Source organism: Blennius ocellaris (genome assembly GCF_963422515.1).
Source record: "Blennius ocellaris genome assembly, chromosome: 12".
In the NCBI taxonomy this organism is placed as follows: domain Eukaryota; kingdom Metazoa; phylum Chordata; class Actinopteri; order Blenniiformes; family Blenniidae; genus Blennius; species Blennius ocellaris.
This window is the reverse complement of record NC_137661.1, coordinates 16,825,270-16,849,166: the sequence shown is the minus strand read 5'-3', so window position 1 is coordinate 16,849,166 and position 23,897 is coordinate 16,825,270. Positions and strand designations below refer to the sequence as shown.

Here is a 23,897-nt window from a genome sequence, read left to right as displayed (position 1 = left end):
AGTTGTTATTTAAGATTTATTAAAAAAAGCTTAGATGTGGAGTGACAATATCTATAGCACCATTGGACTGAAAAATAAACCCTGCAAAACTGCTCAAATAGTCATGTGAATATGCATATGTGTATGTATGTAACATTGCTAAGGCATATACAGCTCTAACAGCACCTAAGGAGGTCTAAATCAGCCTCCCCTATGTACACTATACATACAATACGCAGGAGTTTGGATTATTCCCAGCATCGACGTCTACGGAGGAACTGTGATCACCACCAGGGGGCACTACACTACTCTACATTTGTATTTACCCGGCTTTCCAAGGCACTCACAAAGTGGTGGATGACTTGTTTTGAAGCAGATATGACACAAACTGTGTGATTATTCTGTCCTAATTCCCATCCACTGCGGCAGCTGAAGAATTTCAGGAATGTGTTCTCCTTGATGAACAGCACAGGTGGGAGGGTTAGTCTACAATTAAGCTGATGGTAATAAGGGAAAGGGTAAAAAAAATATATAGATTTTTGAAACCTTTCCAGTCTTTGCTGTGTGGCAGTTACTTGGCTATCAAAAGGAAAATATTAAGGTACATTAAATTTCCAATGTGAAAAAAAACTCCACCTGATCACAACAAAACAAGAACCAGGTATGCATGAAAAACAACAACTATCAAGTTTAAATACATCATTTAGCTGCTTAGCTGCTACTTTAGCCCACTAACATGCTGATAGCATATACAGAGTAGCTGTCACTACTACACTTCAAGGCAGCTTTAAAGCTGTAATAATTCCATGCAAAAAAAAAAAAAAACCCATCATGCACATAATGCTGAATGTGGCTGGACACATTCGTGGGCGTCACTAACATTAGTGGCATGCCCACTTTGTCCTACCCGGTGATATTTGTCCAGAGATCTCTTGGTGTCGACGTGACATCCCTATTGACATTATAACAGTTTTTCAACACTGAAGACAAACCCTTGCGAACTGAACGATTTTACTTCTAGGGAAAACATTAACAAACAGAAAGATTTCACTCCTGAATCTGGTATGCGAGTTGCTGGCGTCTGACACGTTACTGACTTAACTGGGACAAGAACATTGAGGGTGCAGGTAAGATCGGCTTACTTGGCAGCATCTTTGAGATCGTTCACACTCCTCTTGTTATTTTCCCCGTCTTTGAAGATGGTCTGATTGGCTACAGTTAAAATGCCATCTCTTCTAATGAAATCAGGGAAGCACCGCTGAAGGACTAAGAACACATTTTGTGAGCATTCCCGTTTGCATTCAGCGGCTCGGCAAACAGAATATATGCGATTGCGGTTCACTGTGTTTACAGTGAATCGTTCACTTACAGGGCCTGCTCGGCACGATCATTGACGGGCAGTCTTCATCACGTATGACTTCGCCAATTGACTGAAAAAAAAAAAAAAAAAAGGAGATACAGATTCAAACCCATGTGATGCATCACTGACGCAGTTGTTATCACACACCCACAATTAGTTGCTTTTGCTATTGATTTTAAGTGGCATTTGTTCTGTCATGTGTTGTGTTTTTCTATCTTTCTTCAACCTTATTTGCCACTGGACATAACGACTCACTATAATCAGGGCACTTTTAATGCAGTGTGAAGTTTAGGCTGTGAACTGACTAAACTTCCTAACAGAACAGATATACCATGGCACTTTGGGTTTTCAATTTAACTGCATAACTGTACCTTTAACTATTTGTGCTGCTCCGAATGTCTTCACACGCCTGCAATACACACTAACAAATTAGAATTCGTGTGGGTAATAGAACAATTTTGGCAGACTAGTCAACATTACTTCAAATTTGTTGATCAAGAGAACGACTGTGGAGGCAGTGCTGCGTCTTTGTGTGTTGTGATTCTCTGGGGTGCTTTTCTCTCTCTTTGTAGTTTCTATATTTCAATGTGAAAACATTATTTTCTTAAAGATTAAAACATTTAAATCTGCACCTTGAAAACTGTTGTATCTCACATACAGTCAGTTTAGATATATAAATGACTATGAACAATCTTGACTATGTTTGACATACTTTTGTATTGCAATACAAGGCTTAGTGAAATATTCCGACAAGCGTTGGTGAGCGTTTAAAAATAAAATGCGGTTCACCTCTATTTTAAGCAAAACAACAATAACACTTTCTTTCCTTGACAAAACCGAATTTTTACAACGAAGATAGTTCAGTTCATATCAAGAACTGTCAATCTGGAAAAAACCCAAAAGTCATCAATGATAAGTAATTGTCGTTTGATGTTACAGTGTCATACTTGAAATTATGTAGGAAGCCGAAACGGATTCGGTTCCAACTGTATCATTAAACCACAAGGTGCTCCCACACAACACTTCAGTTTGAGTCTTACACACCGCCGTGTGCACGTCATTAGCACTGAACTGCTGCCAGTTCACAGAACAAGGCTGTGATGTGCTCGAGTGGATGCTCATTCACTTCCGCCCGTTTCTCAAAAGCCATTTAAATGAGCTCTTCACCGCGATGGAACTGATGAAATCATTTTCTCTCGCAAAAACACGTTACATCAAGTGATGTTTCTGAAGCAAGCGCAGTTCTAAAGGACACCTCCGAAATTGGAGATCGGTATCAACAACATGACTTGTTGTCATTATAAAAGCGATTCAGTATCCTGTTTAACTGTCCTCCAGTTTAAAAAAAAAAAAAAAAAAAAAAAAAAAGACCAATTAAAAGGGCAATTAACTAGCATCTCTCACCTTACTGCCAATCCTGAAGCCAGGCTTGCAGAACTGTTTGTAATATTCCCAGTTTTTGGTATTCCTTGCATCCAGGAGAGTAGCAAATCTGTCAGGGCACTTGGAGACACAGAGCTGGAGAAGGCAACACATCCTCTTAATGAGAAAGACCCATCAATCTTGCATAATCATCCGTGGCGAAATGGTGGCAGAGACTTTCAAACGCATCGTGCCACGCAGAGCTCGAAGAACCTCCACTTAGTCTCTTACCTGGGTTGTAGGGCACTGGAGGTTAATTAAAACTGCAGGATTGGCACATTTCAACATGTTGAAGTAGAATAATATGGCTTTGTTTCTGCAGACGCAATAGATGAAGACAAAGAGAAGAAAGTCAGATTAGAAAGATTCTGAAGTCCCGTCACAATACAAAGATTTATCAGCAACACACACACACACGCACACACACACACGCTCATGCACACACAAGTAATAAACCTTGCCAGAATTAATCATAAATCATATCTGTTCTGAATTGTAGTCAGAGTCTATTGTGTGAGTAGAGATAACAATAGAAAGCTGACAGACAAATTGGACAACATAATTATTCCACTGTGCAATAAATTAGGAAGCAAATTTCTTCCACTCACGCATTGGGGGTGTTCTGCTGGCCACAGAAGTGACCGTGGCTGTCGGTTGGATAGACGACCTTACGAGGGTCACCATGGATCCAGGCTGGAAACAAAAACGGCTTTTCATTTCAATGGGATTAAATTAGAATGTGTAATTTCACTTCAAGTTTCTGTGGCCCTAAATGACAAATGCCGTGCAGTCACTTTAGTTACTGAGGCTCACAGAGATCAAACTATGACCAGCTATTCAATCATAAAGTACAGCTTCACGGGTGGCCTCCACAAATCTAAATCGCATGTATGCATAAAACCCATTTTATGTGTTTTTCCAACACCGAAAACTCAATCAACAAGGCAACGCAAGAAAATTGTTTTTGTGGAGCCCAATTAAAAAGAGATTCTAACACACAGAAACAAAAGAAATAAGAAATTCTGCATAATCTATTCAGATTCTGTTCCATTTTACCAAGCAATTCTTTATCAAGTTGCATTCATTTGCCCAACATAAACATCATCGACTTTCACAGTGTAAATTAATGAACATCGTGCAAAACTCCAAACTGCATAATGTAGGCGTATGTAAACAAAGATAATAAAGCTGAGGAACAAAACAAAACAAAACAAAAAACATGTTCTCTGACGTCCCATGTCCCAACAGTTGACAGAATTTGGACTCCATTTCCAACTACATTGTGATGCACGTCTTACATCGGTGTGAAGGAGGACAAAAGAACGTTCAATCGGTGGTTTGACCCGAGTCAAAAATGTAACTCAACAGATTGCGTAATACGGTTCCGACTTGTGACCAAAGTCCCATTTATAAAAAGAACAGGCGATTCTCTGGAGGATGTGTGTTTCGAAAGTCTCCCACACTGGTAACAATCACACACTTTGTCGAAGAGCACACCACAGCATTATAAACAACAACAAAAATGCCTTACTTTCACTGAAAGTGTTCGCGTGTCCTGTTATTTATGTAGTTAACAAATTACTGTTCGACGATAACTCACTATTCGAGCACCCATTCTGCACCGACTATCCAATTCTTGCCATCAGCTATAAGTTTTATACAAACTGGAAGAGCGAAGTTCGAGTAATTCTCTCTTCCACACTACAAACCTTATTGCGACTGCACAACACCAAGTTTGTGCCGTTATATAAGTTTGATGCAATCACCAGCAATGTGTCAAACTCACCCACAGTACCCAGAGCAATGTAGCCGAGGATGACAATGACGAAGATGACACAGCAAACCACATCAGTGCAGCTCCTGGAATGGAGACAAAGCAGATTCAACAGAATGTAAGACGAGTTTGTAACACGCCAATTGAAGTGTAGGTAAATGTATTTAATGTGTTTAAAAAAAAACAAAAAAAACCCTGCATACTTACCTTATCTAGTGAACATTTAACACTATTTTGTTCAGAGAAATCAAGTTTCAGCTGAAATCGGAGTAACTATTGACTTCTTTTTAAACCTAGTTTTTATACTATGCAGTTGATATTTTTCAGTTCTCTGTCCAGATATCGTCCAGACATGATGCATCATCGTTTAAACCATGTTTCTTGAGACCCAGCAGGAGACATTTACTGGCTCCCTGAATAAACTTTAAGTGCAGACCCCACCCCCACCCCCAATGCCAGAGTTATCCGTCCCACAGGCACAAAGAAACAGCTATTTGAAGATTCCCAGCCTCCACGGGAGCCTCACTCTGGTGGTTTGAAGCAGCATTGCAGAGTGTTTCTCCCAGAGTCTTTATCCACTGTCTCCCTCACTCTTTTATTCACTAACAAGCTTTCTTCCCTTCCTTTCCGCCCCGACAGAGGCCGTCTGTCTCACCCTTTTTTCAAAACCAATTCAGACTAGATAAGTACCAGACCCAAGCCACATTCAGTCCACTGCACACTCGAACTATACAACTGACGTGTGTAGCCTCCCCAGCTAGCGGATGCGAGTGGATTCAAGTTTCGGCCATCAGCTCGACCGGCTCTCAAAGCCAAGGTCAAAAGGAGGCTCAAGCTCAGAAATATGACAGCGCTTACTCGATACAGGTTCTTTGAACAATAGATTGACCTTGTTTTTGTATGCCGCATATGGTCGAATACAGACACGGCTGCTTATCGGCCCCCGAACGCCAATGAACAATTAAATAGCAGATAGTAAAAAGTAAAGGAGTGCTGTGCACACATCCTATCCAGCGTAGAATAATTGTGTGGGGAGAAATAATGGCTTAAAAAGATAGGACAACGTTTACATTCAAATGTAAACAAGTCTTAACGAATGCATTTTTATCGGGAAACAAACACATCAATTTCGACTGCATGCTCAGTTTTGCGTCCCCGATTAAGGGCTGGCCGTAATTTCAGCCTGCGTTGCAAATTAGTCAGGTCTGTTTGCAAGTGCAGCTGCAATTAGGAGATAATTTTTATTGGCGGTGCATAAGCAACTGCAGTAAAGCCTGCAATCTGTGTCACCAAGCTGCTCTGCTGGATTGTTTCGTTGGGAGTTGGAAACAAGAGAGAACTGGACATCTCGCCTGTCTAAGCAATGCTGCTAATATTTCTGAATTATGTCATTACGTTATCGTCCTTATCATCTCAATTACAATAAAGCTGTAAATAATAAAATAAAAAAACAACCAAAAAATAACACTGGCCGGTGAGCCTGTGATGACTGACACATGCACAAATAGCCAAATCACCTCTACATAATAAAACTGAACGTCCAAAAGTAGAACGTAAGTAGTTGACCGATAAATGAATTTGCCAATCATTGAAAAAATAAATTGTTCATTGGTACTTGGCGTGAATAGATTTTTGTGCATGGTAGACCGTTGGTAAAATGAAATAGGCCACGCTGGGTAACCTTTATGCACGGGACAGATAAGAAAATATTTTGGGATGAATAATTAATGAAGAAAATAATTGTTTCATGCTTAACTGAACGGGCAGAAAAGTAGTGTTTGAACTGGACTTAAAAACTTGTGCCACACGTCACGGTGCGAACCGATTTTGTGGAAGCACGGCAATTATTTTTGTGAGACAACGGAGGAAACAAGGGCAGATAAAGTGGGCAGCACTTTACCTCGTGAAAACAACAAGAGTTTGACACTGACAGTGGATATGAGGTGTACCAAGACAACCTGCCAACGGCCAGAGATTGTGCATGTTATTAACAAAGGAAGACAAGGGAATATTAGTTCATTTAATTCCAAAAGAGCCGTCTGGGTTGCTATGGCGACTGTTGCATGCCTTGCCTTTGAAAGCCTCTCCTACTTTCCACTGGTAAACATGTCAGCTATCACTCAGCCACACATCCCAGATGATCGGATGCGGAGATACGAGCGCTGGGAATCTTGCCTCTCCTCCACTTTAATGCAACTTTTACAGTCGATCACTTGTGCTTTCCATTCAGACTGGAGGGATGTTTAAAAAAAAAAAAAAAAAAAAAACAACAGAAATGCAAACACAGCATTATTGGGCGAAAACAAAGTCACCTTTGAAGCATTGAAAGGTCAGTACTGAAGGCGAGCTGACAGGATAAGCAGACTGAAAACAACTCCGCCCAGCTCTGATATTCTAAGAAACATGTAGTGTCACTTCAACCGGGCTTCGCTTCAAAACGTCAGATGTCCTCAGATACCACTTGTGCATACTAAAAAAATGAACACTACCCTGCCTGAGTACTGTGTTGGTAGTCTGTGTACTTTCACAGGGTAAAAAAAAAAAAAAAAAGGCATTAAAAGCTTTTGCGGTACAATGAGAAAGTTTTGTATCAGTGTTATATTTTGCAGGGATGCTATTCTGCGGGAGCCAAGGTGACACAGATGGCAGAAGTGCGACAGAATAGCACGGGTGCCATTTTAGTGTGATTCTGCCAGACTGCCCATGCTTTGTCACAGCAACGAGGGCCAACTCTGCACACAAAAGATAGATTTTGCACGGTCATGAAAGGCATGGGGGACAATTGTTTGAGAGAGCAGTTATCCCTCCCAAAATACAAGGCTCATTTAGGTCAATTGTTACACAGGCTAATGGAAGAATGCTACAAATTATACTCAGCCACAATCTGAAGGTAAAGTTATATGTATTAGTGTATAGTTTTTTTTTTTTTGGGGGGGGGGGGTAATTCTATGTATTTCTGTTTGCATTACTAGTCAAGCAGGATTATATTACATTACATCATGTCCACTTGTGTCTGGCCTGGAGAGGAAAGCTCAATAATGAGATAGAGTTACTTCGTTTAAGCATTGAGCTTGCATGAAAACAAGACGACCACAGCGTTGGTTCTCTCCCAGTTCTCATTAAGAAAAGCCTGTGGGCCACAGAAACATCAAAGTATCCTTGGTGCCTTCACCCAGCTGTAGCAGTGAAATGGGCAGAAGAGGGTGGGATAAAGAGACACAGGAGGACTGAAACATGCCTTCACAGCAGCCTGCCGAACCGATGCTGAACATAAAAGAGATACGAGCCTCCATTACCTTGGAAAAAGACTAAATCATCAAGAAAAGCCGACAGTGACAGCGTCTGGGGTTTTCGCTTTATTGTAAAAATCTGGTCTTCATTGTTCTGAAGAAATCAACGAGTCCTAAAATATAAAATTAATTTGATCTCATTAAAGGGATGTGATGTTCAGAAGTAGTTCTTGAATTCATAACAGCATCTTGTGCCACAACTGCACATGATGCCCATTCAAGCGCACTCTTTCAAAAATACAGCTTTGAATCATTTTCCTGGGGTTTAAAAAATTGAACGTTTTTTGACATTAGTTTTCAAAGAACACTTCAAATTCAAGTGATGCAAAATGATAACTTGCTCTAACTTGAACAGAAAGGGAATAGACTCACTGTCTCTATGCAATAATCTCAGTGAAGGGTGGACACAGTATTAAAACCAATCTTTTTGCTACCAGCTTTCAAAATGTGTATTAACACAAATGTATTTAATTGTACACTATTAATTCATGTTGTATACTCTAATACTTACTGCATGGTTACTGCAAGTTGGATGGACCGGCGTAGAAGAATCTTTTGTTTGAAGTTATTAGAAGGAATTCTAACCATAACGTTTGTGTGGAGTATTGATACAACACATTCAGCTGTTTGTAATTTAAACATGATGTTAGTAAACTTTAAGAATAACAACATCTCTGTGTTGAGCTGAGTTTGCTTCTCCATAAAATAAAAGCACTCTTTAGGAGCACTGTGATATCTTATAGGTATTTATGATGCATTGTTCCTAGAATAAACATAAAACTATGCAATAATTGCAGAGAAAATTAAGGAGGTAGTCAAGTTCCAGTTTTACTGCTGAGAAGACAACATCAAAATAATTGTATGCATCTAAAGCAAAAAAAAAACCCAAAACTGGTTTCTAAATCCAAGAGTTAATATAGAGCAAATAAACAAGGGAGACAAATAACAACTAAGGTACCAAAACAAGCACTGTCAAATTCTTAATAAGAAATTATGCCTTCAATTTGGTACCGAGGCATCAGTTCGCATGATATCTAATGAAGCGCACGACTGATTTGGGTGTATTTTGCAGCTCGTTAATGTGTCATAGGGTTAACTCTGGCCACCAGCTTGACTTATGGCCATTGATCTGCACGACGGGAGCGGAGAGAGCTGGCCTCGATCTTTATTAAAGTAGCATGACAAATAGTCAATGTGTCAGCGCTGGGACAGGAGTGTGTTCCAAAAAGATTATCCAATGGGTAAAATCAATATCTGGGGGCAAATGTTGCAGGGTCAAGTTCACCTGAACTATAAAGGCAGGTTTTTTTATGTTTTCTTTGCATCCATGCTTGAAACCATGTTGATGAATGATCACCGTTATCTTATTATAAACCATGTTGACAAGAAGAAGATTCTCAAAGTCTCTATTAAATGTGTTTGAAACGCAAAATGTGGTGATGTTGTTTACCTGTTTTGGACAGGCCCTCTGAAGTTTGGGTCAAATTTGCGTGGTTCACCTGTAAGACAAGAACAGTATTGATGAGTCAGTTGACAAAAAGCATGAAAACGCTCAATGAATTTGACCAATAAATTGCATTAAGTACAAACTTACAGTATAGTCAACAATCATGACGGAAACAAACGTAGTTTTTTTTTTTTTTAATACTTTATGGGTATAACACACAGTAGAAAACAAAGTGTTAGTGAGAAACACTTACACCACATACACGGAAAGTATGTAAGCAGCACTGAGAGGAAATGAAAGAGCCACACTGCTCCACTGCAGAGCATGCCAGAACAATGTCGGAAACGCGACAAAAAAAAAAAAAAATCATTTTAGCAACTCTTAATCCAAATAGTTTATCTGGGTCAACACAAGGACTTTCCATTTGACCCAGCAGAGAAAATACAGAACAATGCTTGCAACCACCATCAGTCATCCAAGGTGCTTACCAAGACTGTATGCACTTACAGGTGTGACAACTATGCATTCTCATTCATCATCTCTTGCCTTCCTTGGTCCCCGGTACTCTCTGGTCCCGGTGAAACTCAGTATGACGTGATTCTGTGGACCGAGTAATCATCACACATGGAGGACATGGAGGGTAACGTCTCCAAGTAGCTGTGGCAGACGTGGGCACTTTTCTCCCATCTACCCACTTATCAAATTGATCCTGCGAGAGATGTACACGTTCGCCTTGTTTCTAAAAGTGTGAGAAACGAGTGCACCGGAAAGTGCAACAGCAAATATGGTGGGAATGGGCATGATTAGCTGTCCAATTTAGTTTTTAAGCTCAAAACGCACTTTTTATTTCTATCAACCATAAGTGAGAGGATCAAAATCAACAAATTGGTCCTGGCAGTAAATGCTGCTTGTATCCGATTCAGCTGATGCTGTTCAGTTACATTATAAGGTCTAATCTTATCTCAAAACAAGTAAGTTTGGTAACATTTATTTTGGTTTGTTTCTAATCTCAGGAGTTAAAAAAAGAACCTACTCTCACTAAGATTCAGACTCAAGGGTACATGTTTTATTTGTAATTTTTTTAAGGGCCTAACACATGTTTTGATTTATCTTTATGTGTCATTAATTCTGCCCTTGCCTTGGATGTAAGTGCTTTGCCGTTGACCAGCCAAGAGTTGCTACCAGCTCAGCAACTATTTCTCCTTCAGTTCTTCAGATGACGAAAACGAGAGATCTGCCACGTACATTAGCTCTCACCTCAACTAGAACCTGGTTCTTTCTGGTCATGAGGTATAGTCTAAATATGCGTTGCGTTGCGTTGCATTTTGCAGCAAGTCAGTTGAAAAAAAAACATTAGAATATACCAAGCAATTGCGAAACAGCAGTCTGTTTGTAGCTTGGGTTGCTGTGACAAGGTAGAGAAGTCCTCCATAGGTTTTGTTAATCTCCATGTATTGATGACTTTGTGTATTTACTTATGTCCTTGTGTCGTCACACATTCAGTGTGCAGTCGAACTCATGGGCGTGCACCGTGGAACATGTAATGAACGTACAACCACACATCCTCCAGGAGAATTAAGTGGAAATACTCCGGCCACGGTCAAAAACCAAAAGTGGTGTGATTTAAGCCGTTTCTACGTTTGATGTTTCTGCTCAAAGCCAATGTATTAAAAGCCGAGGTGAATTTCAGTAAAGCCAGATCTTTGGGTCAACAGTGTCATTGGCGTGAACGAGCAAAAACTCTAGTGTCATAGTTGCGTGCGGTTTTGTGCTGAATCATGAGGGCATTCCTTAGAAGGAGCGTAGGTGTGTGATTATGATCATTTCAGCGTCTTTTCTGCAGTGGCATTTTTGACCTTTCTGTTAATGGACGTGAAAAGTTAAAAGTCTCCTTTTCCTTTGCCCTTGGTGTCAAGAAACTGTAGTTTAGAGCCATCTGGCTGTCACTGCACTCATTCACCTGAATAGTGTATTAGGTCTAAAAATGGGGGATGTTAAGTGTATAAATTCCTCGGCCAAGGACACAATGTCACAAGGCCAGGTGCTCACTGCAGCGTTTCCTAAAAAGTGCAAGAATACTACTTTGTGTTTAAATTTGCACATATGCAATGTTCACAACACAGCAGTGGAACACACATACACACACAATGTGTGAAGGCTTGATGGAGTCACTGTATTTCTTTATCATTTCTAACACTGCAGCGAAAGGACTCATGCGACCAACTCGCCATTTAAAATTAAAACTTTAAAGCACAAAAAATATATAACGAGAGACTGAAGTCAACCAGCACAAGATAAATATAGTTCAAATATATTCTCTATCAGTAAATTGTGAAAGCTGCAACATAGGGCTACAAAAACGGGACAGACCTGGAGGTTAGTGGGATGCCTTTTTACAGAATGTATTTTTATGAGAATTATTTCAACTGAACTGGTTTTAATTGTAATGGAGAGGAATTACATATATAAAAGCAGCTTTAGTACAAACTCACGAGTGTAATTATAGGAAATTACTCAATATATCAAATGTAAAGCATATAATAGAAGAGTAATGCTTTACATAGCCTTCAGATCACAACAGCCATGAACAATAATATATATTTTATGTGTAATGCTACATCTATTACATATGTACCTTAGCAAACAGCCGTGTACAATGTCCTGGCAGACGTAATCTGATTTTCTCTGCTGTGCCTTCAGTCACCACCAACACCTTTTAAAGCCCACCCTTTGTTGCAACATCTCTATAACCACCACTCTGTATCCCATTAAAATATATCAGAGCTAATTAGAGTGTACGACTGCCGTGAGTGAGCAAAACATGAGGCTATCAAAACTGGGCTGTCTTGCGATCAATATATATGCATCGGTTTTAGTGCCATTTGAAATTATTTTACTGTGCTGCAAGGAAATCCTCAAAACCACACTGATCTCTACACTGTACCGCAGTAAAAACAGACTAGTCCAGATGGTAATTGGGAGATGAATCACACTGAGATCAAGGAACGCCCGTGATGAAACGACAGATTGTGGTGCACCGAAGACCATTTTGTTTTTGTCATATCGGTGGTGTGATCACTCTACAGTTTAAACACTGCGAAACATGTACTATAAGCACACCGACAGATGGCCAATTACCCAAAAAGAAGATATCAAAGGTGTAATCACAGTCAAAACCAATTATACAAAACTATCAATGTCGTGTGACAAAGTGGGATTAGCTCTTCACTTTAATGTTCAGCTGAATCAACTCAACCGCTGCTCTCTCTAACTACATCAACCCAACTACCTTCCCTTGGCTGCAGCCTCATCATCTGATCCTTGAAACAGATTTCAGTGAGAAGTTAAGAGAGTGCGGTGAAAGAAAGGAAAACAGCGATGCCCGGGCCACCAGCCGACACTGCATTAGACGACGGCTGCTTCGACTGCACTGCAGTCTGCCAGTGCAGGAGATGGGACTGGTGGACTGGATGTGCGCTGCTGGCTGTAGGCAGGCTGAATGAGGGTCTGTAGTCAAAAACGTTCGGAAAAAGCCTGGCGGGCATGCTACACTGGGACAGCTCGAGTCACTGTGAGCTCCACTAACTGCTCGGCTGCTCTATTGACACGCCGTTAGATAATGGCGCCTCGTTCCACCGTGACTGAAGGATTTACACATAACACAGCAATCATAGTGGTAATCAAAAGCTTAGAGGCTATAAACTTAGTGGGATACAGATAAAACAGACACATCAAAAGCAGACAAAAGCATTTGGCAGGGATCTTCACTACTTGAGCTCTCTGCATTCGTGGCTAATCTCGCATGGCAACCAGCTCTAAGGATCAATATGCAGGAGTGAGAGACTCGCATGATAAATGTGCGTGACCAACTTAAAAATATTGGAGAAAAAAAAACCAAACAAAACACTAATCAAATATTAAAGAGCAGTCCATTATGACTTCACAAACAACAACTTAAAGTACCCATTTCTAGTCACGGAAAAAAATCAACACCAAAGTGGCAGAAAAGATTGAACAATTCATCCAAATAGAAAAATCGTTAGAAGAAAAACATTGCTTCGTCTTGTGTTGACAATTTAAGAAGCACAAATGTACAACTGTTCCCTGTGGTTTACTGTCGTCATTCTGCTCAGTAATTATGTGTATAAGGCACTGAAAAAACTGAAATTTAAATAATTCAAATCGTTTTCTTAACTGAGAACAATACACACAGCTGTTGAAACTGAAACATTTGAAAAATGCTCCTTTTCAAAAAAAAAAAAAAAAATCAGACGTCAGCATTTTACGCAGAAAAGTTGTGACGAGGACATTTTTACTACGCGTTGAAAAACATCCAGGATGTGTTCTTGTACTCAAGGAAACCCCTCTCGATGTTTCAAAAGTAACAAAAGAAACTCAACTTGATGTGGAACCCGAAGCTTATCAACAGTTCCGGAATCCATTTCATTCATTCTTAAGTTAGTGTGGGCAGCGGAAGTGGGTCGCCGTCATGTCGAGAAGAAAATGACGGGTTCAGCAGCCTTTTTGTCTGGAGTTTGCATGTTAGGGTTATGTTGTGCTCGGAAAATGTGCTTTGAGGTTAAGTGGTGACTCTACAGAGCGAAGGTGAGCGAAGGTGAGCGAACAGGCTCGTGGCCTGCACTGCCCTAATCGTCAGCTGGACGAGGCTGCAGCAACCCTGTGGGCCCTTACTCGCGATAAAGCGGCGTGGAAGACGGATGAATAGCCGAGAGCAGAGCACAATACACCCTCTGAAGTGTCAATTCTTCTACTTTACCCCACTTTCACTCTTCCACAGCACTGCTTTACAGAGTTTCTCAAATCGTCTCCATAAGCCCATCCAGTACATAGACGCGTCAACGCAGGCAAACACAGGCGCCACTGTCCCCTGGCTTCACTGTCCAACACAGGCCTCTTTCATACCGTGGTCAGGCAAACAGCTCGAACACTGCAGGTGCTCTACACGGGACGGGTCAGACGGGCCGTTTGGAAAGGAAACTTTTTTTTTGTTGTTTTCGCACTGGGTATTTATAAACACTTCCAAGACCTGGAGAGAGCGGAGTGTTGCGAGAGTGCACCGCTGGCCAAGCTATGTCAGCCTTACTTGGAACTGCAAATAAAAATAGAAAAAAAAGAAGAAAGAAAACAGAAATTTTAAAAATTCAGCATAATGATGTTGCTCAGCAGGATATGCAGAGCCAGTGAGTCTGACTGCTGTGTACAGTATACTCATTCATTTTTGATGAAAGCACTGGCTTCTGCCAATCCATAGAGGAAAGCAGCATCAGGAGTATGGCTTTGGGGCTTTGTGTTTTTCCTCTCGTCTGTATTTAAAAATTAGAAGTATCCCACTTTCTTCTGCAGCATCGGTGTAGTTCGAATAGCACACTCGTAAGAAAGTTGCTTGGTTGGATCTCTGCCACAAAGATAAAAGGCATAGTGCAGCTTTGATAGGATAAGAGACTGGCAAGAAAAAAAGTCTTTAGGGTAGAAGTTCACTGTCAAAGTTTCACAGTTCAATCAGAAAAAGTTGCACACATCGGGGACACAAGGGGTCATGTAGGATGTATTTACTGGCAAGTTTCCCCCTGAGAGAAACAACTCTTTGGTCCTACGAACCCCACCGTGCACACATGAAACAGAGCCCTATTCAAACTCAGATGAATTGAGAACATCATCACCTTTATGACAGTCTCTCATAATTCTCTCGAATTGAAAATTAAATATGCGGAAATATCACGGCAGTTAACATTCTTGACGGCACTTTTTCCTTCCACATTAAAACCCGGAGGGGAAAAAAAAAAACGCACACAACCGCCCTCCAATGGAACGCCAACACTCTCGTTCCTCTGTGTTTCTTCTGTTGCCCTTCTGTATCTCAAAGCATCCTTTACGCCTTGCTTGTATTCTTCCTCTGGAGAACAGTACAACCCTTAAAGTGCTCGTCTCCTTATTGAGACAAGGCAACAACATGCCGATCTCTGGTTTGGGTTTCCTGCGAAGAGTCTCCTGGGGTCTGCCCAAACTATTAGCAGATGGTTGAGGACTGTGTACTTGGCATATCAGACTTAGCAGGCCACTGAGTAAACTCCCGTTAGTGCAGGAACCATTTTTACAGTGTGGCTTCACAGAAAGCAGCACGGATATAATGCCCGCTGACATCCCTTCAACACACAGCGAATTGTGGGATCCAGGCTGGGAATGAACTCCCAGAAGAGGAGTTAGCAATGGAGTGTCAAATGTTGACAGCCAGGCCGGCTGCTTCAAGCAGAGAAGCAGCAGTATTGTGGCTAGGGCTTTGTGACCTTGGTTACTTCTGTGGGAGCCTCCAGGCATGTCAGTGGCAGCCCTGTGTTTCTGTGAAATGAGACTTGCTACTGCTACTGTAGATCAGTGACAGGCTCAACTGGCTTCTGCCAGGATTTATAAAGACTTAGCCATAAGAGGATAGGCTTTGATATCTAAATACGCAATGAATCAAGGATAAATGAAAACGCACGCACTACGTACCTATATACCAATGCATACTGCACACCTTTAAATACCATTGGTTATCAAAGCAAGCAGATCACAGGCTTGTTTTTAATTTCACATTTTTTTATCTTTAAAGGTTCTCGTTAGCATTTTATATTGGTGTTGGTATCTTAAGAAAAACTCGGATGGAAGACCGACTACTCCATTAGTGCCACATGTACATGCTAATTTCCACAGAAGCAGGTTACAGCAGATAATCTCACCCTGTAGGCAGGCTTATTTGCATGTCTTAGGAAAATTTGATTTTAAGGCTCTGTAAAGACTAAATGACTAATTAAGATCAAGATTATTTTCATGTGCATCTTCACAAAAAAAAAAATTTGCTTTATTTACTTTTTACACTTCAAACATTTGCCGGCTTCATGGAGCAAAGTATTCATCTGAACTCAAATATGCAGTATCACAGCACTGAGAATCCAACTTTCTTGAGCTTGTATTATCTCCCACAAGCATTTCAGTTTTAGTGCGTGTGTGGGGTTTCAAGATTCAATGTTTTTTTTTAATCGTCATTCCCATGTAAAAGAAATACATCAGGGTAAGCAACATATGTGTAAAGTTAATAAAATGAACAAATCTCAGTTAAATAGTGGAGCAATTTATACAACATATAATAAATAGTCCAGTTTATTCTTCTGTAAAGAAGCTGCACTGGAACCTTGTTGTTTCGGCTCTGATGCTGCGGAGTCATTTTCCCGAGAGGAAGAGGCTAAATAGTCTGTTCACTTGGTGTGTGAAGTCAGCGGTGATGCGGGCCACACTGCTCCTGTCCCGACTGCTTGAGATGTCCTCTATGGATGGCAGGCTGCAGCGGGAGTGTTTTTTTTTTTTTTTGTGCTGTTCTCACTACCCTCTGCAGATTCATCCTGTCCACAGCCAAGCGGCTCCCTCACCAGTAAGGTGACGGAGGAGGTCAGTGAGCTCTCAACCACACAGGCTGCAGGGCTCAGTCCAGGTCTGGCCTCCTGAAGACGGCACGGCTTCTCTGCGTACTCCCAATTTCTTCCACAGTCCAAACACATGCATAGTAGGTATTCGGTCAATTTGGATCTAAATGGCCATGCTGTGTGCGTACGTCCATGTTTGCCGTCTGACGAGCGGTGACTTGTCCGGGCTGTGTCCCGCCTTTTGGCCAATGTCAGGTAATGTCAGGTGGGATTCGCTCCAGCAACGTTAGGTTAGATGAAATAGTATAGAACAAGGATTGAATGGATGGATAGCTGTTAAAGGAGACCTGTAATAGTTCTGGTGATAATTTTCTTTATTGACTTCATGCCACTTGATCAAACCAAATCATCTTCCGCTTTTTATGTAAAAAAATATACTTTTCGAAACAGTAATGGATGGTCAGTGTTTCAATATTGGATATTAATGATGCAAGTTGTCTTCATAAGACAGGAAATCCTTTTAACATACCTTGCATCAACACAAAGACCCCAAACAAAGAAATACAGACAGCTAAGTACTAAGCAAGATCATAACCTGCAGCTATTGGGGATAACAACACATTCCTTTCAACACAGCAAGCTGGATCATTTGGCAGGTGGGTGCTAGTGATAAAACCAAGTCAAGTCATTTCAACTCTTACTGAGCACCTCATAGACATAAAACCGCTCTGCAATCTCTGCAGAGGTGAATCTGTAAAAAGATTTATGAATTCTATCATTGATGTGAATGACACATCTAAACTTTAAGCATTCAGGAACTAATGTGGCTTTTGTTCATGAAAAGAAACATGAAATTGGTGGCAAAGGGCATAACCATGTTAGAAATAATGGGGGGGAAAAAAGGCCATGAAAACTCGTAGAATGTGTATTAGTGATGCAGCATGAGCAACAGCCTCTATTTAAAACTGATATTTGCAGGGACAGTGACACTTAAAAAGCCTATAATAGCACTTTCCTGCCACAGGGTTTTCTTACAAGAATTTCTCAAGAAGAGCCTACGAATGCTTTGAATCACAACCGTTGCTCTCAGCTTTCTGCATTGACTCAGTATGACAACCGAGCGTTTATGGAAACTGCCCATGTGAGACATTTCTTAATTAACAGTGTGCCCAACTCCACACTGGAACTCATATCTACATGGTTACTTACAAACCTGTCACAGAATGATTATGAGCTACTTTTCTACTTTTCTGACTGACTGAACACTCCGGCAGTACAGTATGAGCCCACTGAACACTTGGCACATAGAGGCCTTATATAATACACTAGCCTCAAGAGTACACTGGAATATGGCTGGCGTTAACGTGGAGGACTGTTGTGAGGGGAACGGCAAAGAGGCTCTCTTTCATGGCTTCTCACGTGGGATCGAATCATTATTTTACCCAGAAATGTAGATTTCATGTTCATTAAAAGAAACGACAATATTATCTTTGTTTCCACCTCGTTATTGTCCATCATTTACCTCTATTCCCGTTTGCAATTTCAGACATTTCACAAGAAATGTTTCAAGAAAGTAGGTGGGCTTCTTGTTGAGGAGGAAAGCGAGAACTTTAGCAGCTCCCCCACAAAATATTTCTTTTGGCAATTGTCCATAAAAAATAAAAAAAAGATGCCTTTGCTTTTTCTACTTCTGCTGGATTGGTAATGTTAGACATTGGCTACTTTTTGGCTACGGAAAAAAGGCAGAGCAAAGCTACGCCAAGCAAAGAACGAGACAAAAATAAACCTTATATGTCATTTAATTTGATTCTACATTGGTGGAAATACATTGTGTGAAATATTGTTTCCAGCCAAACTCAGTTCAGTTGTAAGACACATAACCTGGTCTAAAGTGGGGCAAAAGTGCCATGGATGCAAAAAAAACAAAACAAACATGAAGCAGTTATTCTAAACACTGGGAAGCACCGTAACTCCATCCAGGGCTCAGATGTTGGATGCTGTTAGGGCAAAGTTATTTTTTCCGGTATTAATTAAACCCTCTATAAAATCTCTATGACACTCGAGGACAGTTAATGCAGGAAATGATGATGCAACACATACATTGCATACATGTAACTAAATAATTTTCTCTAGTATAGTATGAGATCCATTTATTTTAAAAACCACCTTCACACTTGAACTATTTTTGAATGTTTACAGCACAACGGCAGGCACCAGCTTCAAGTTGCGGGGGAGAGGGACCGATGCTCCCAATGGTGGACTGCATGTCTGTGGAGAGCAGAGAGAATCAACTCCAGCTGACAGGCTGCTGTGTTGATTGACAGAGTGCTGGAGTCATGAGGTCTCAGGGATTTACTAGGTCAGGATGTGAGAAGTGGGAGGGAAGAAAAAAAAACAAAAAAAAAAACACTGGATGAAACAGTGACTTTCCCTCATCTGAGGCTGTCAGAGGCCCGGTTAGAACAGCTGCTACATCAAAATATCACACTCCTTTGATAGCGACATGATCATAGGAGTTTGATCAAAAATGGAAAATATAATCATCTACCGGATAATGTCGAATCGCAATGACAATATAATAAGTTATTAAGCCGTTTGGAAAAGACTTTTCAACGATCATTGTTTAATACCGTCTTATCCAGCTCAAAGTTGCAAGACTCGACAGCTCATCCCAGTTCAAGACGCGAAAAGGGTTTATCCTGAACGAGTTGCCAGACCATCGCATGGCTGACACGCAAACACAAGACAGCCACACGCACATATACACAGCCATGGCTATTGATAAGACTCCAAATTACCTAATAGGCGTGTTATTAGAATGTAAGACAACCTGGGTACCTGGAGAACATTCAAACTCCACACAAAATGGCCGTCATGGCCAGATCAAGCCATGAATATTCCCAACATGAGGCAAGCGTGTTACACCACACTACACCACCATGTGACCTTGGATTAGACCAACTAGGAATGGATTTCTCCCTGGGCATGGTGCGATATCACTGGGGAAGACATTTCGGATATCCTGCTCAAACGCTAAAGACACGCCTGCTGGGTGAACTGGTGACTTCATACTGACTGATATCAAAGAGTTCAGCCAGATGGCTTGTAAAGTTTGAACCATGGCTTTCAGCTTTGTTTGGCTTCAGGCACTATGACCTTTGCCTGGAAAACGCACACATACAGACGAAGTTTGAAGAAGAAGGAAGAACGGTAGTCTTCTCCCAGCCTGGTTGCTTGTCACGGTGGTAGTATAGTGGTCACCACTGTAGCCACCCACTGAGAATATCTGGTTTGATTCCAGTTTATTTCTGTGTGGAGTTTGCATGTTCCTTCTATGCATGCATGGATTTTCCACGAGTATTGTGGTTTCGGACCACAGTCCCAAAAAACATACATCTGAAAGTAAACTTGCAACTTTAAAATTGCCCATAAACATACATTTTACAGACTAACAACCAATCCAGGATGTACCCCGGCTTCACACATTGTGAGCTTGGACTGGCTCTCACCCCCGTCAAGGAACCCCAAGTTAGATGAAGCGATGGATGGATGGAGGCGCTGATGGTGTATTAAAAGTGCTAAAAATGATTGCAATCAAGAAAGAAGTGCAAAATATTCATTAGCTATCAGAAGCGCAAAATATTCCATTAGCCATCTTTGATCAAATGTAATATAAATATAGCTTTACGTCTTACTGGCTCACACTCGTCTGGCACCAGTGTACGTCTTTCTTTGTTTCAGAAGAAAAATATGGCTGCCTGTGTGGCATCTGGTGTTGATAAAGGATTATATTGCCTCGATAAACAACATGATCACCAAGGCAAGCTAATGGACGAAAGTATTCAGCATAAGGATTAAAATGATCCATACTGACACCAATCCAGTCAAAATGCAATTTGGAGACAATAAAGCCTTTGTTATCAAACATGCTGGACAGAAGACATCGCTTTTAACCTTTTATTCAAATCTCATCTGTGCAGGGAGAGGATCACACTTTGTGCTGCTAATGCACATATTTCAAAGTTTTGGGGGTATATCAAAGGGGATAAATCATTTCGGAGGTAGTACTAAAAGACAGCAAACAAGAAATTAGAAGAAAAAAAGAAAAATGCCAAGAAAATAGATATGAGGCATTTTTTTTTGCAGAAATAACCATATATCAGGTAATTGATTGAATGCAAGTCAAATCTAAAAACAAACATCTTAACTTGAAAATGAAAAATAAAAACACACACACACACAGTTAAACGTGGTCATCATCACAAATCTGGGGTTAAAAACGAGATGACACGTTTTGTACTTGTTACATCAAGACGTTTGTAATTCTGAGAAAGTCGTGGATATTCGCACGATTCGCCGACGTTCCGATGCCACAAGATAAACAGCAGCTCGGCCAAAACAATGCCAGCTCCCAGTGCATCTGGAACAAAGCCATGCCGATATAAATGCTGTCAATGCAGTTTGGAGAGGAAAACATAACGACGTTCACAACAAAGACGAGCGACGGTACGAGGAGGCAGAAGCGAAACAGACTGTCAACCATCTCCTGTCGCCGAGGCACTTTTGTTTTTCTTCAGGTAAACAACACGGCGGATTTTTTGTAATTTTGTAATCACGTCGCTGAAGTTATATGACGCTAAATACATCCTAGGGGCTTTATTTGCAGTGGAACTCCGAGGAAAACTCGTCAATTTGAACAACCCCCCCCCTCCCCGTTTTGTGAACGGTATTATTATTCTTATTCTTATTATTATTATAGTACGTTACTGCGTATTTGGTGTCAGTCATTACGGAGCCCCGCGATAGTTAAAGCGACTCTCAATGTAGGCTGGCGCACGTCGTTACGAATCACATCGATGAGGGTCAATTGTTGTGTTTGTAATTCTGCTGTCATGGCATTTGACAACGCAGAGGGAAAACAACCCTGGTGTTCACAACAAAGACCAAAAAAAAAAAAAGAAAAGAAAAAAAAGAAAAAGACCCGACTCACCATAGTAAGAGGAGGGGATGTCCGTTTTTCTAGCCATGGCACTTTGTAGGACAGATGCAGCACCGTCGTCTTGGTTTTAGAGACCGCATATGAGAGTCGAGGTGAAGCCGTTTATTTCAATGCCTGTCCGCCCGCCTGCCTCGACAGTCACCCACCGCCCCCCCGGTCCCGAAAAGAAACACACAGGACGGCTGGAGAGAGTGGAGAGGTCTTCTGGGCTGTGGGTTCTGCGGATGCTTTCGGCCACGCAGCTGAACGTCGGTCGTGTTTACAGCGCGACGTCATTAATTATGCCAGAACGGCCTTAAAGGGGCCGCTTCCGCCGCTCGCTGTCCCGTCCTCTTTGTTATTGAAACACGCGCACAGCATTCTGACACTTGGACGTCCAACAATCGGCGGGACACGAACCTCTGACTGCACCGTGCCCGTGCTGGCAGCTGGAGCCGGGGAGCGACTTCTGTTTTTTGTTGTTGTTTTGTGTGTGTCGATTGATTATACAGCCAATGTTGCAGCTTGTATTTTTAGGGCAATGGCATCTCGGTCCACAAAAGAGTTCCTGCAGTGGAGAAACACTGACACCTGCTGGAGTTTCTGAGGCACTGCAGGACTCGGATCAGCTCACAGGCTGGCAGGTTTTACGTTCAAGGGGCTTTATTTAGGGATGGGGTGCGTGGTGGAGTTAAAAAGAAATTAAAATGAAAAGGCGTATGATAAAAGAGAAAATACTACAGTATGAAAACGATAGAAAGTTTACCAAACCCAAAGCTTTCGAGCGTAATCTTGTATCTAAGTAATTTGTAATTTGATGCAACACAGAGAAAGTACAAAGCAAGACCATAATAAATGTGCTGGTTAAAGAAGGTTACTGCAGAATTCCATTTTAACCACAAAACCCCCTAATTATCAATCACCAGCAAATATATTTATTCCTGACAAATGTCCCAACAATAACATTGGAGGGATGGATAGATGGATGGGTGGATGAGAGGAACCACCTATGCTACACTCATATTTTACTGTACGAGAGAAATAGCAATATTCAGCAGATGGGGCATCCAGGCTAGACGGGCACTGTTTCCTCCACCAGGCTCATCTTTGCCTGATTATTGCACAACAACAATATGGAATGTTTCTGTTGAGTGTAAATCAGTACAACGTGAAATAATCAGCCAAATGACACAACAGGCATAATAATGGTAAAAAAAATCAAATTAAAAAATAATACTATTTTGCAGTGTGCCGCTTGTCTAATCCCGAAGTCACAAAAAGTGACTGCATTTGCCCCAGCCTTTTTTGTATTATAATACAAGTTTACACTGCTGATTGGTGCATTGAGTCACTCTGCAAAGTAGCTGGAAGAACTGGTAATAGCAATAGTAAAGCTCTCAGTTTTCACACAGTGATAGGCTATAGCCCAAATTAAAAGCAGGATTACCACTAAAACCAAACACAAAGAAACAGTCAAGCCAAGAGCCATTTAAAGTGACCAAGTGTACGTTTTAGCACTGGATTACACAAACGAAATATACAAAAGACATTCCTAAAATGATTATCAAACATAAACCATGACCCCACTGCAACTCTCAACCAAAAAGAAATGCTTCAACTCTGAAAGCCGGGCAAAGGAAGAGCTGGTGATACAGTGACTCAACACCAGCAGCAAATTAACAACAGTGGCATGACCTAAATTTCACAAGTCTCTGGAAATTTGAAATGGTAGAGACCAAAACAAAAGAGACATACTTTTGTTTCATCATTTCAGCTGAATCCAGTCAGCTCTGAGTTGATCTCAGTATTTTCAAGTTAAGAAAATGCACAGACTTTAATCTAGGACTTCAAGTCAAAGTATTCCTTGTCATATGCACAGAAAGGAAACATGTTTCACTGTACAATGAACTTACTTTGATTTCCACAACAAATACCAAACAACAAAAAGTTTAAATATGAAACAAATAACATACTGAGAAACAATCACAGCATTTTTTTAAAAAAAAATTTGTGGAATGTGAAACATTTAAGGTCATATAAACTAGTGCATCTATGCAAAGTGTTTATTTGTAGAACACAATTCAGCAGCAAGGCTAAGTGCTTACATCAATAAGCATGTGAGGCTGGCAAGAGCAAATGCAAGGAACAAGGAAACAAACAAAAAAAAACCCCAGCAAAAATTACAAATTAAAAGCAAAAAATGAGACAATCAAGTACAATTACAAACAA

At 40.9% G+C, this 23,897-nt stretch overlaps 1 protein-coding gene across 7 annotated transcripts in view; it reads right to left on the bottom strand.

Moving 5' to 3' along the window:
- slc44a5b (solute carrier family 44 member 5b) overlaps positions 1-21,896 on the bottom strand; it is a gene marked incomplete at its 3' end in the record, with an annotated part of 36,563 nt that extends 14,667 nt beyond the window's left edge. For 4 of the 7 annotated variants that reach the window (XR_013936851.1, XM_080506204.1, XM_080506203.1 and 1 more), the window contains exons 1-9: positions 21,681-21,896; positions 9,276-9,324; positions 4,548-4,621; positions 3,370-3,454; positions 2,993-3,077; positions 2,744-2,857; positions 1,349-1,409; positions 1,122-1,245; positions 887-931 (exon numbers count right to left, since the gene is read on the bottom strand). Coding sequence is in view for 6 of the 7 variants with exons in the window: in XM_080506204.1 (XP_080362330.1) it covers positions 887-931; positions 1,122-1,245; positions 1,349-1,409; positions 2,744-2,857; positions 2,993-3,077; positions 3,370-3,454; positions 4,548-4,621; positions 9,276-9,324; positions 21,681-21,717 (674 nt within the window). Of the gene's footprint in view, positions 1-886; positions 932-1,121; positions 1,246-1,348; positions 1,410-2,743; positions 2,858-2,992; positions 3,078-3,369; positions 3,471-4,547; positions 4,622-9,275; positions 9,325-21,680 lie in introns of all 7 variants that reach the window. The other 3 variants (XM_080506206.1, XM_080506208.1, XM_080506205.1) reach the window with 2 other exon arrangements.
- Positions 21,897-23,897: the final 2,001 nt, after the last annotated feature.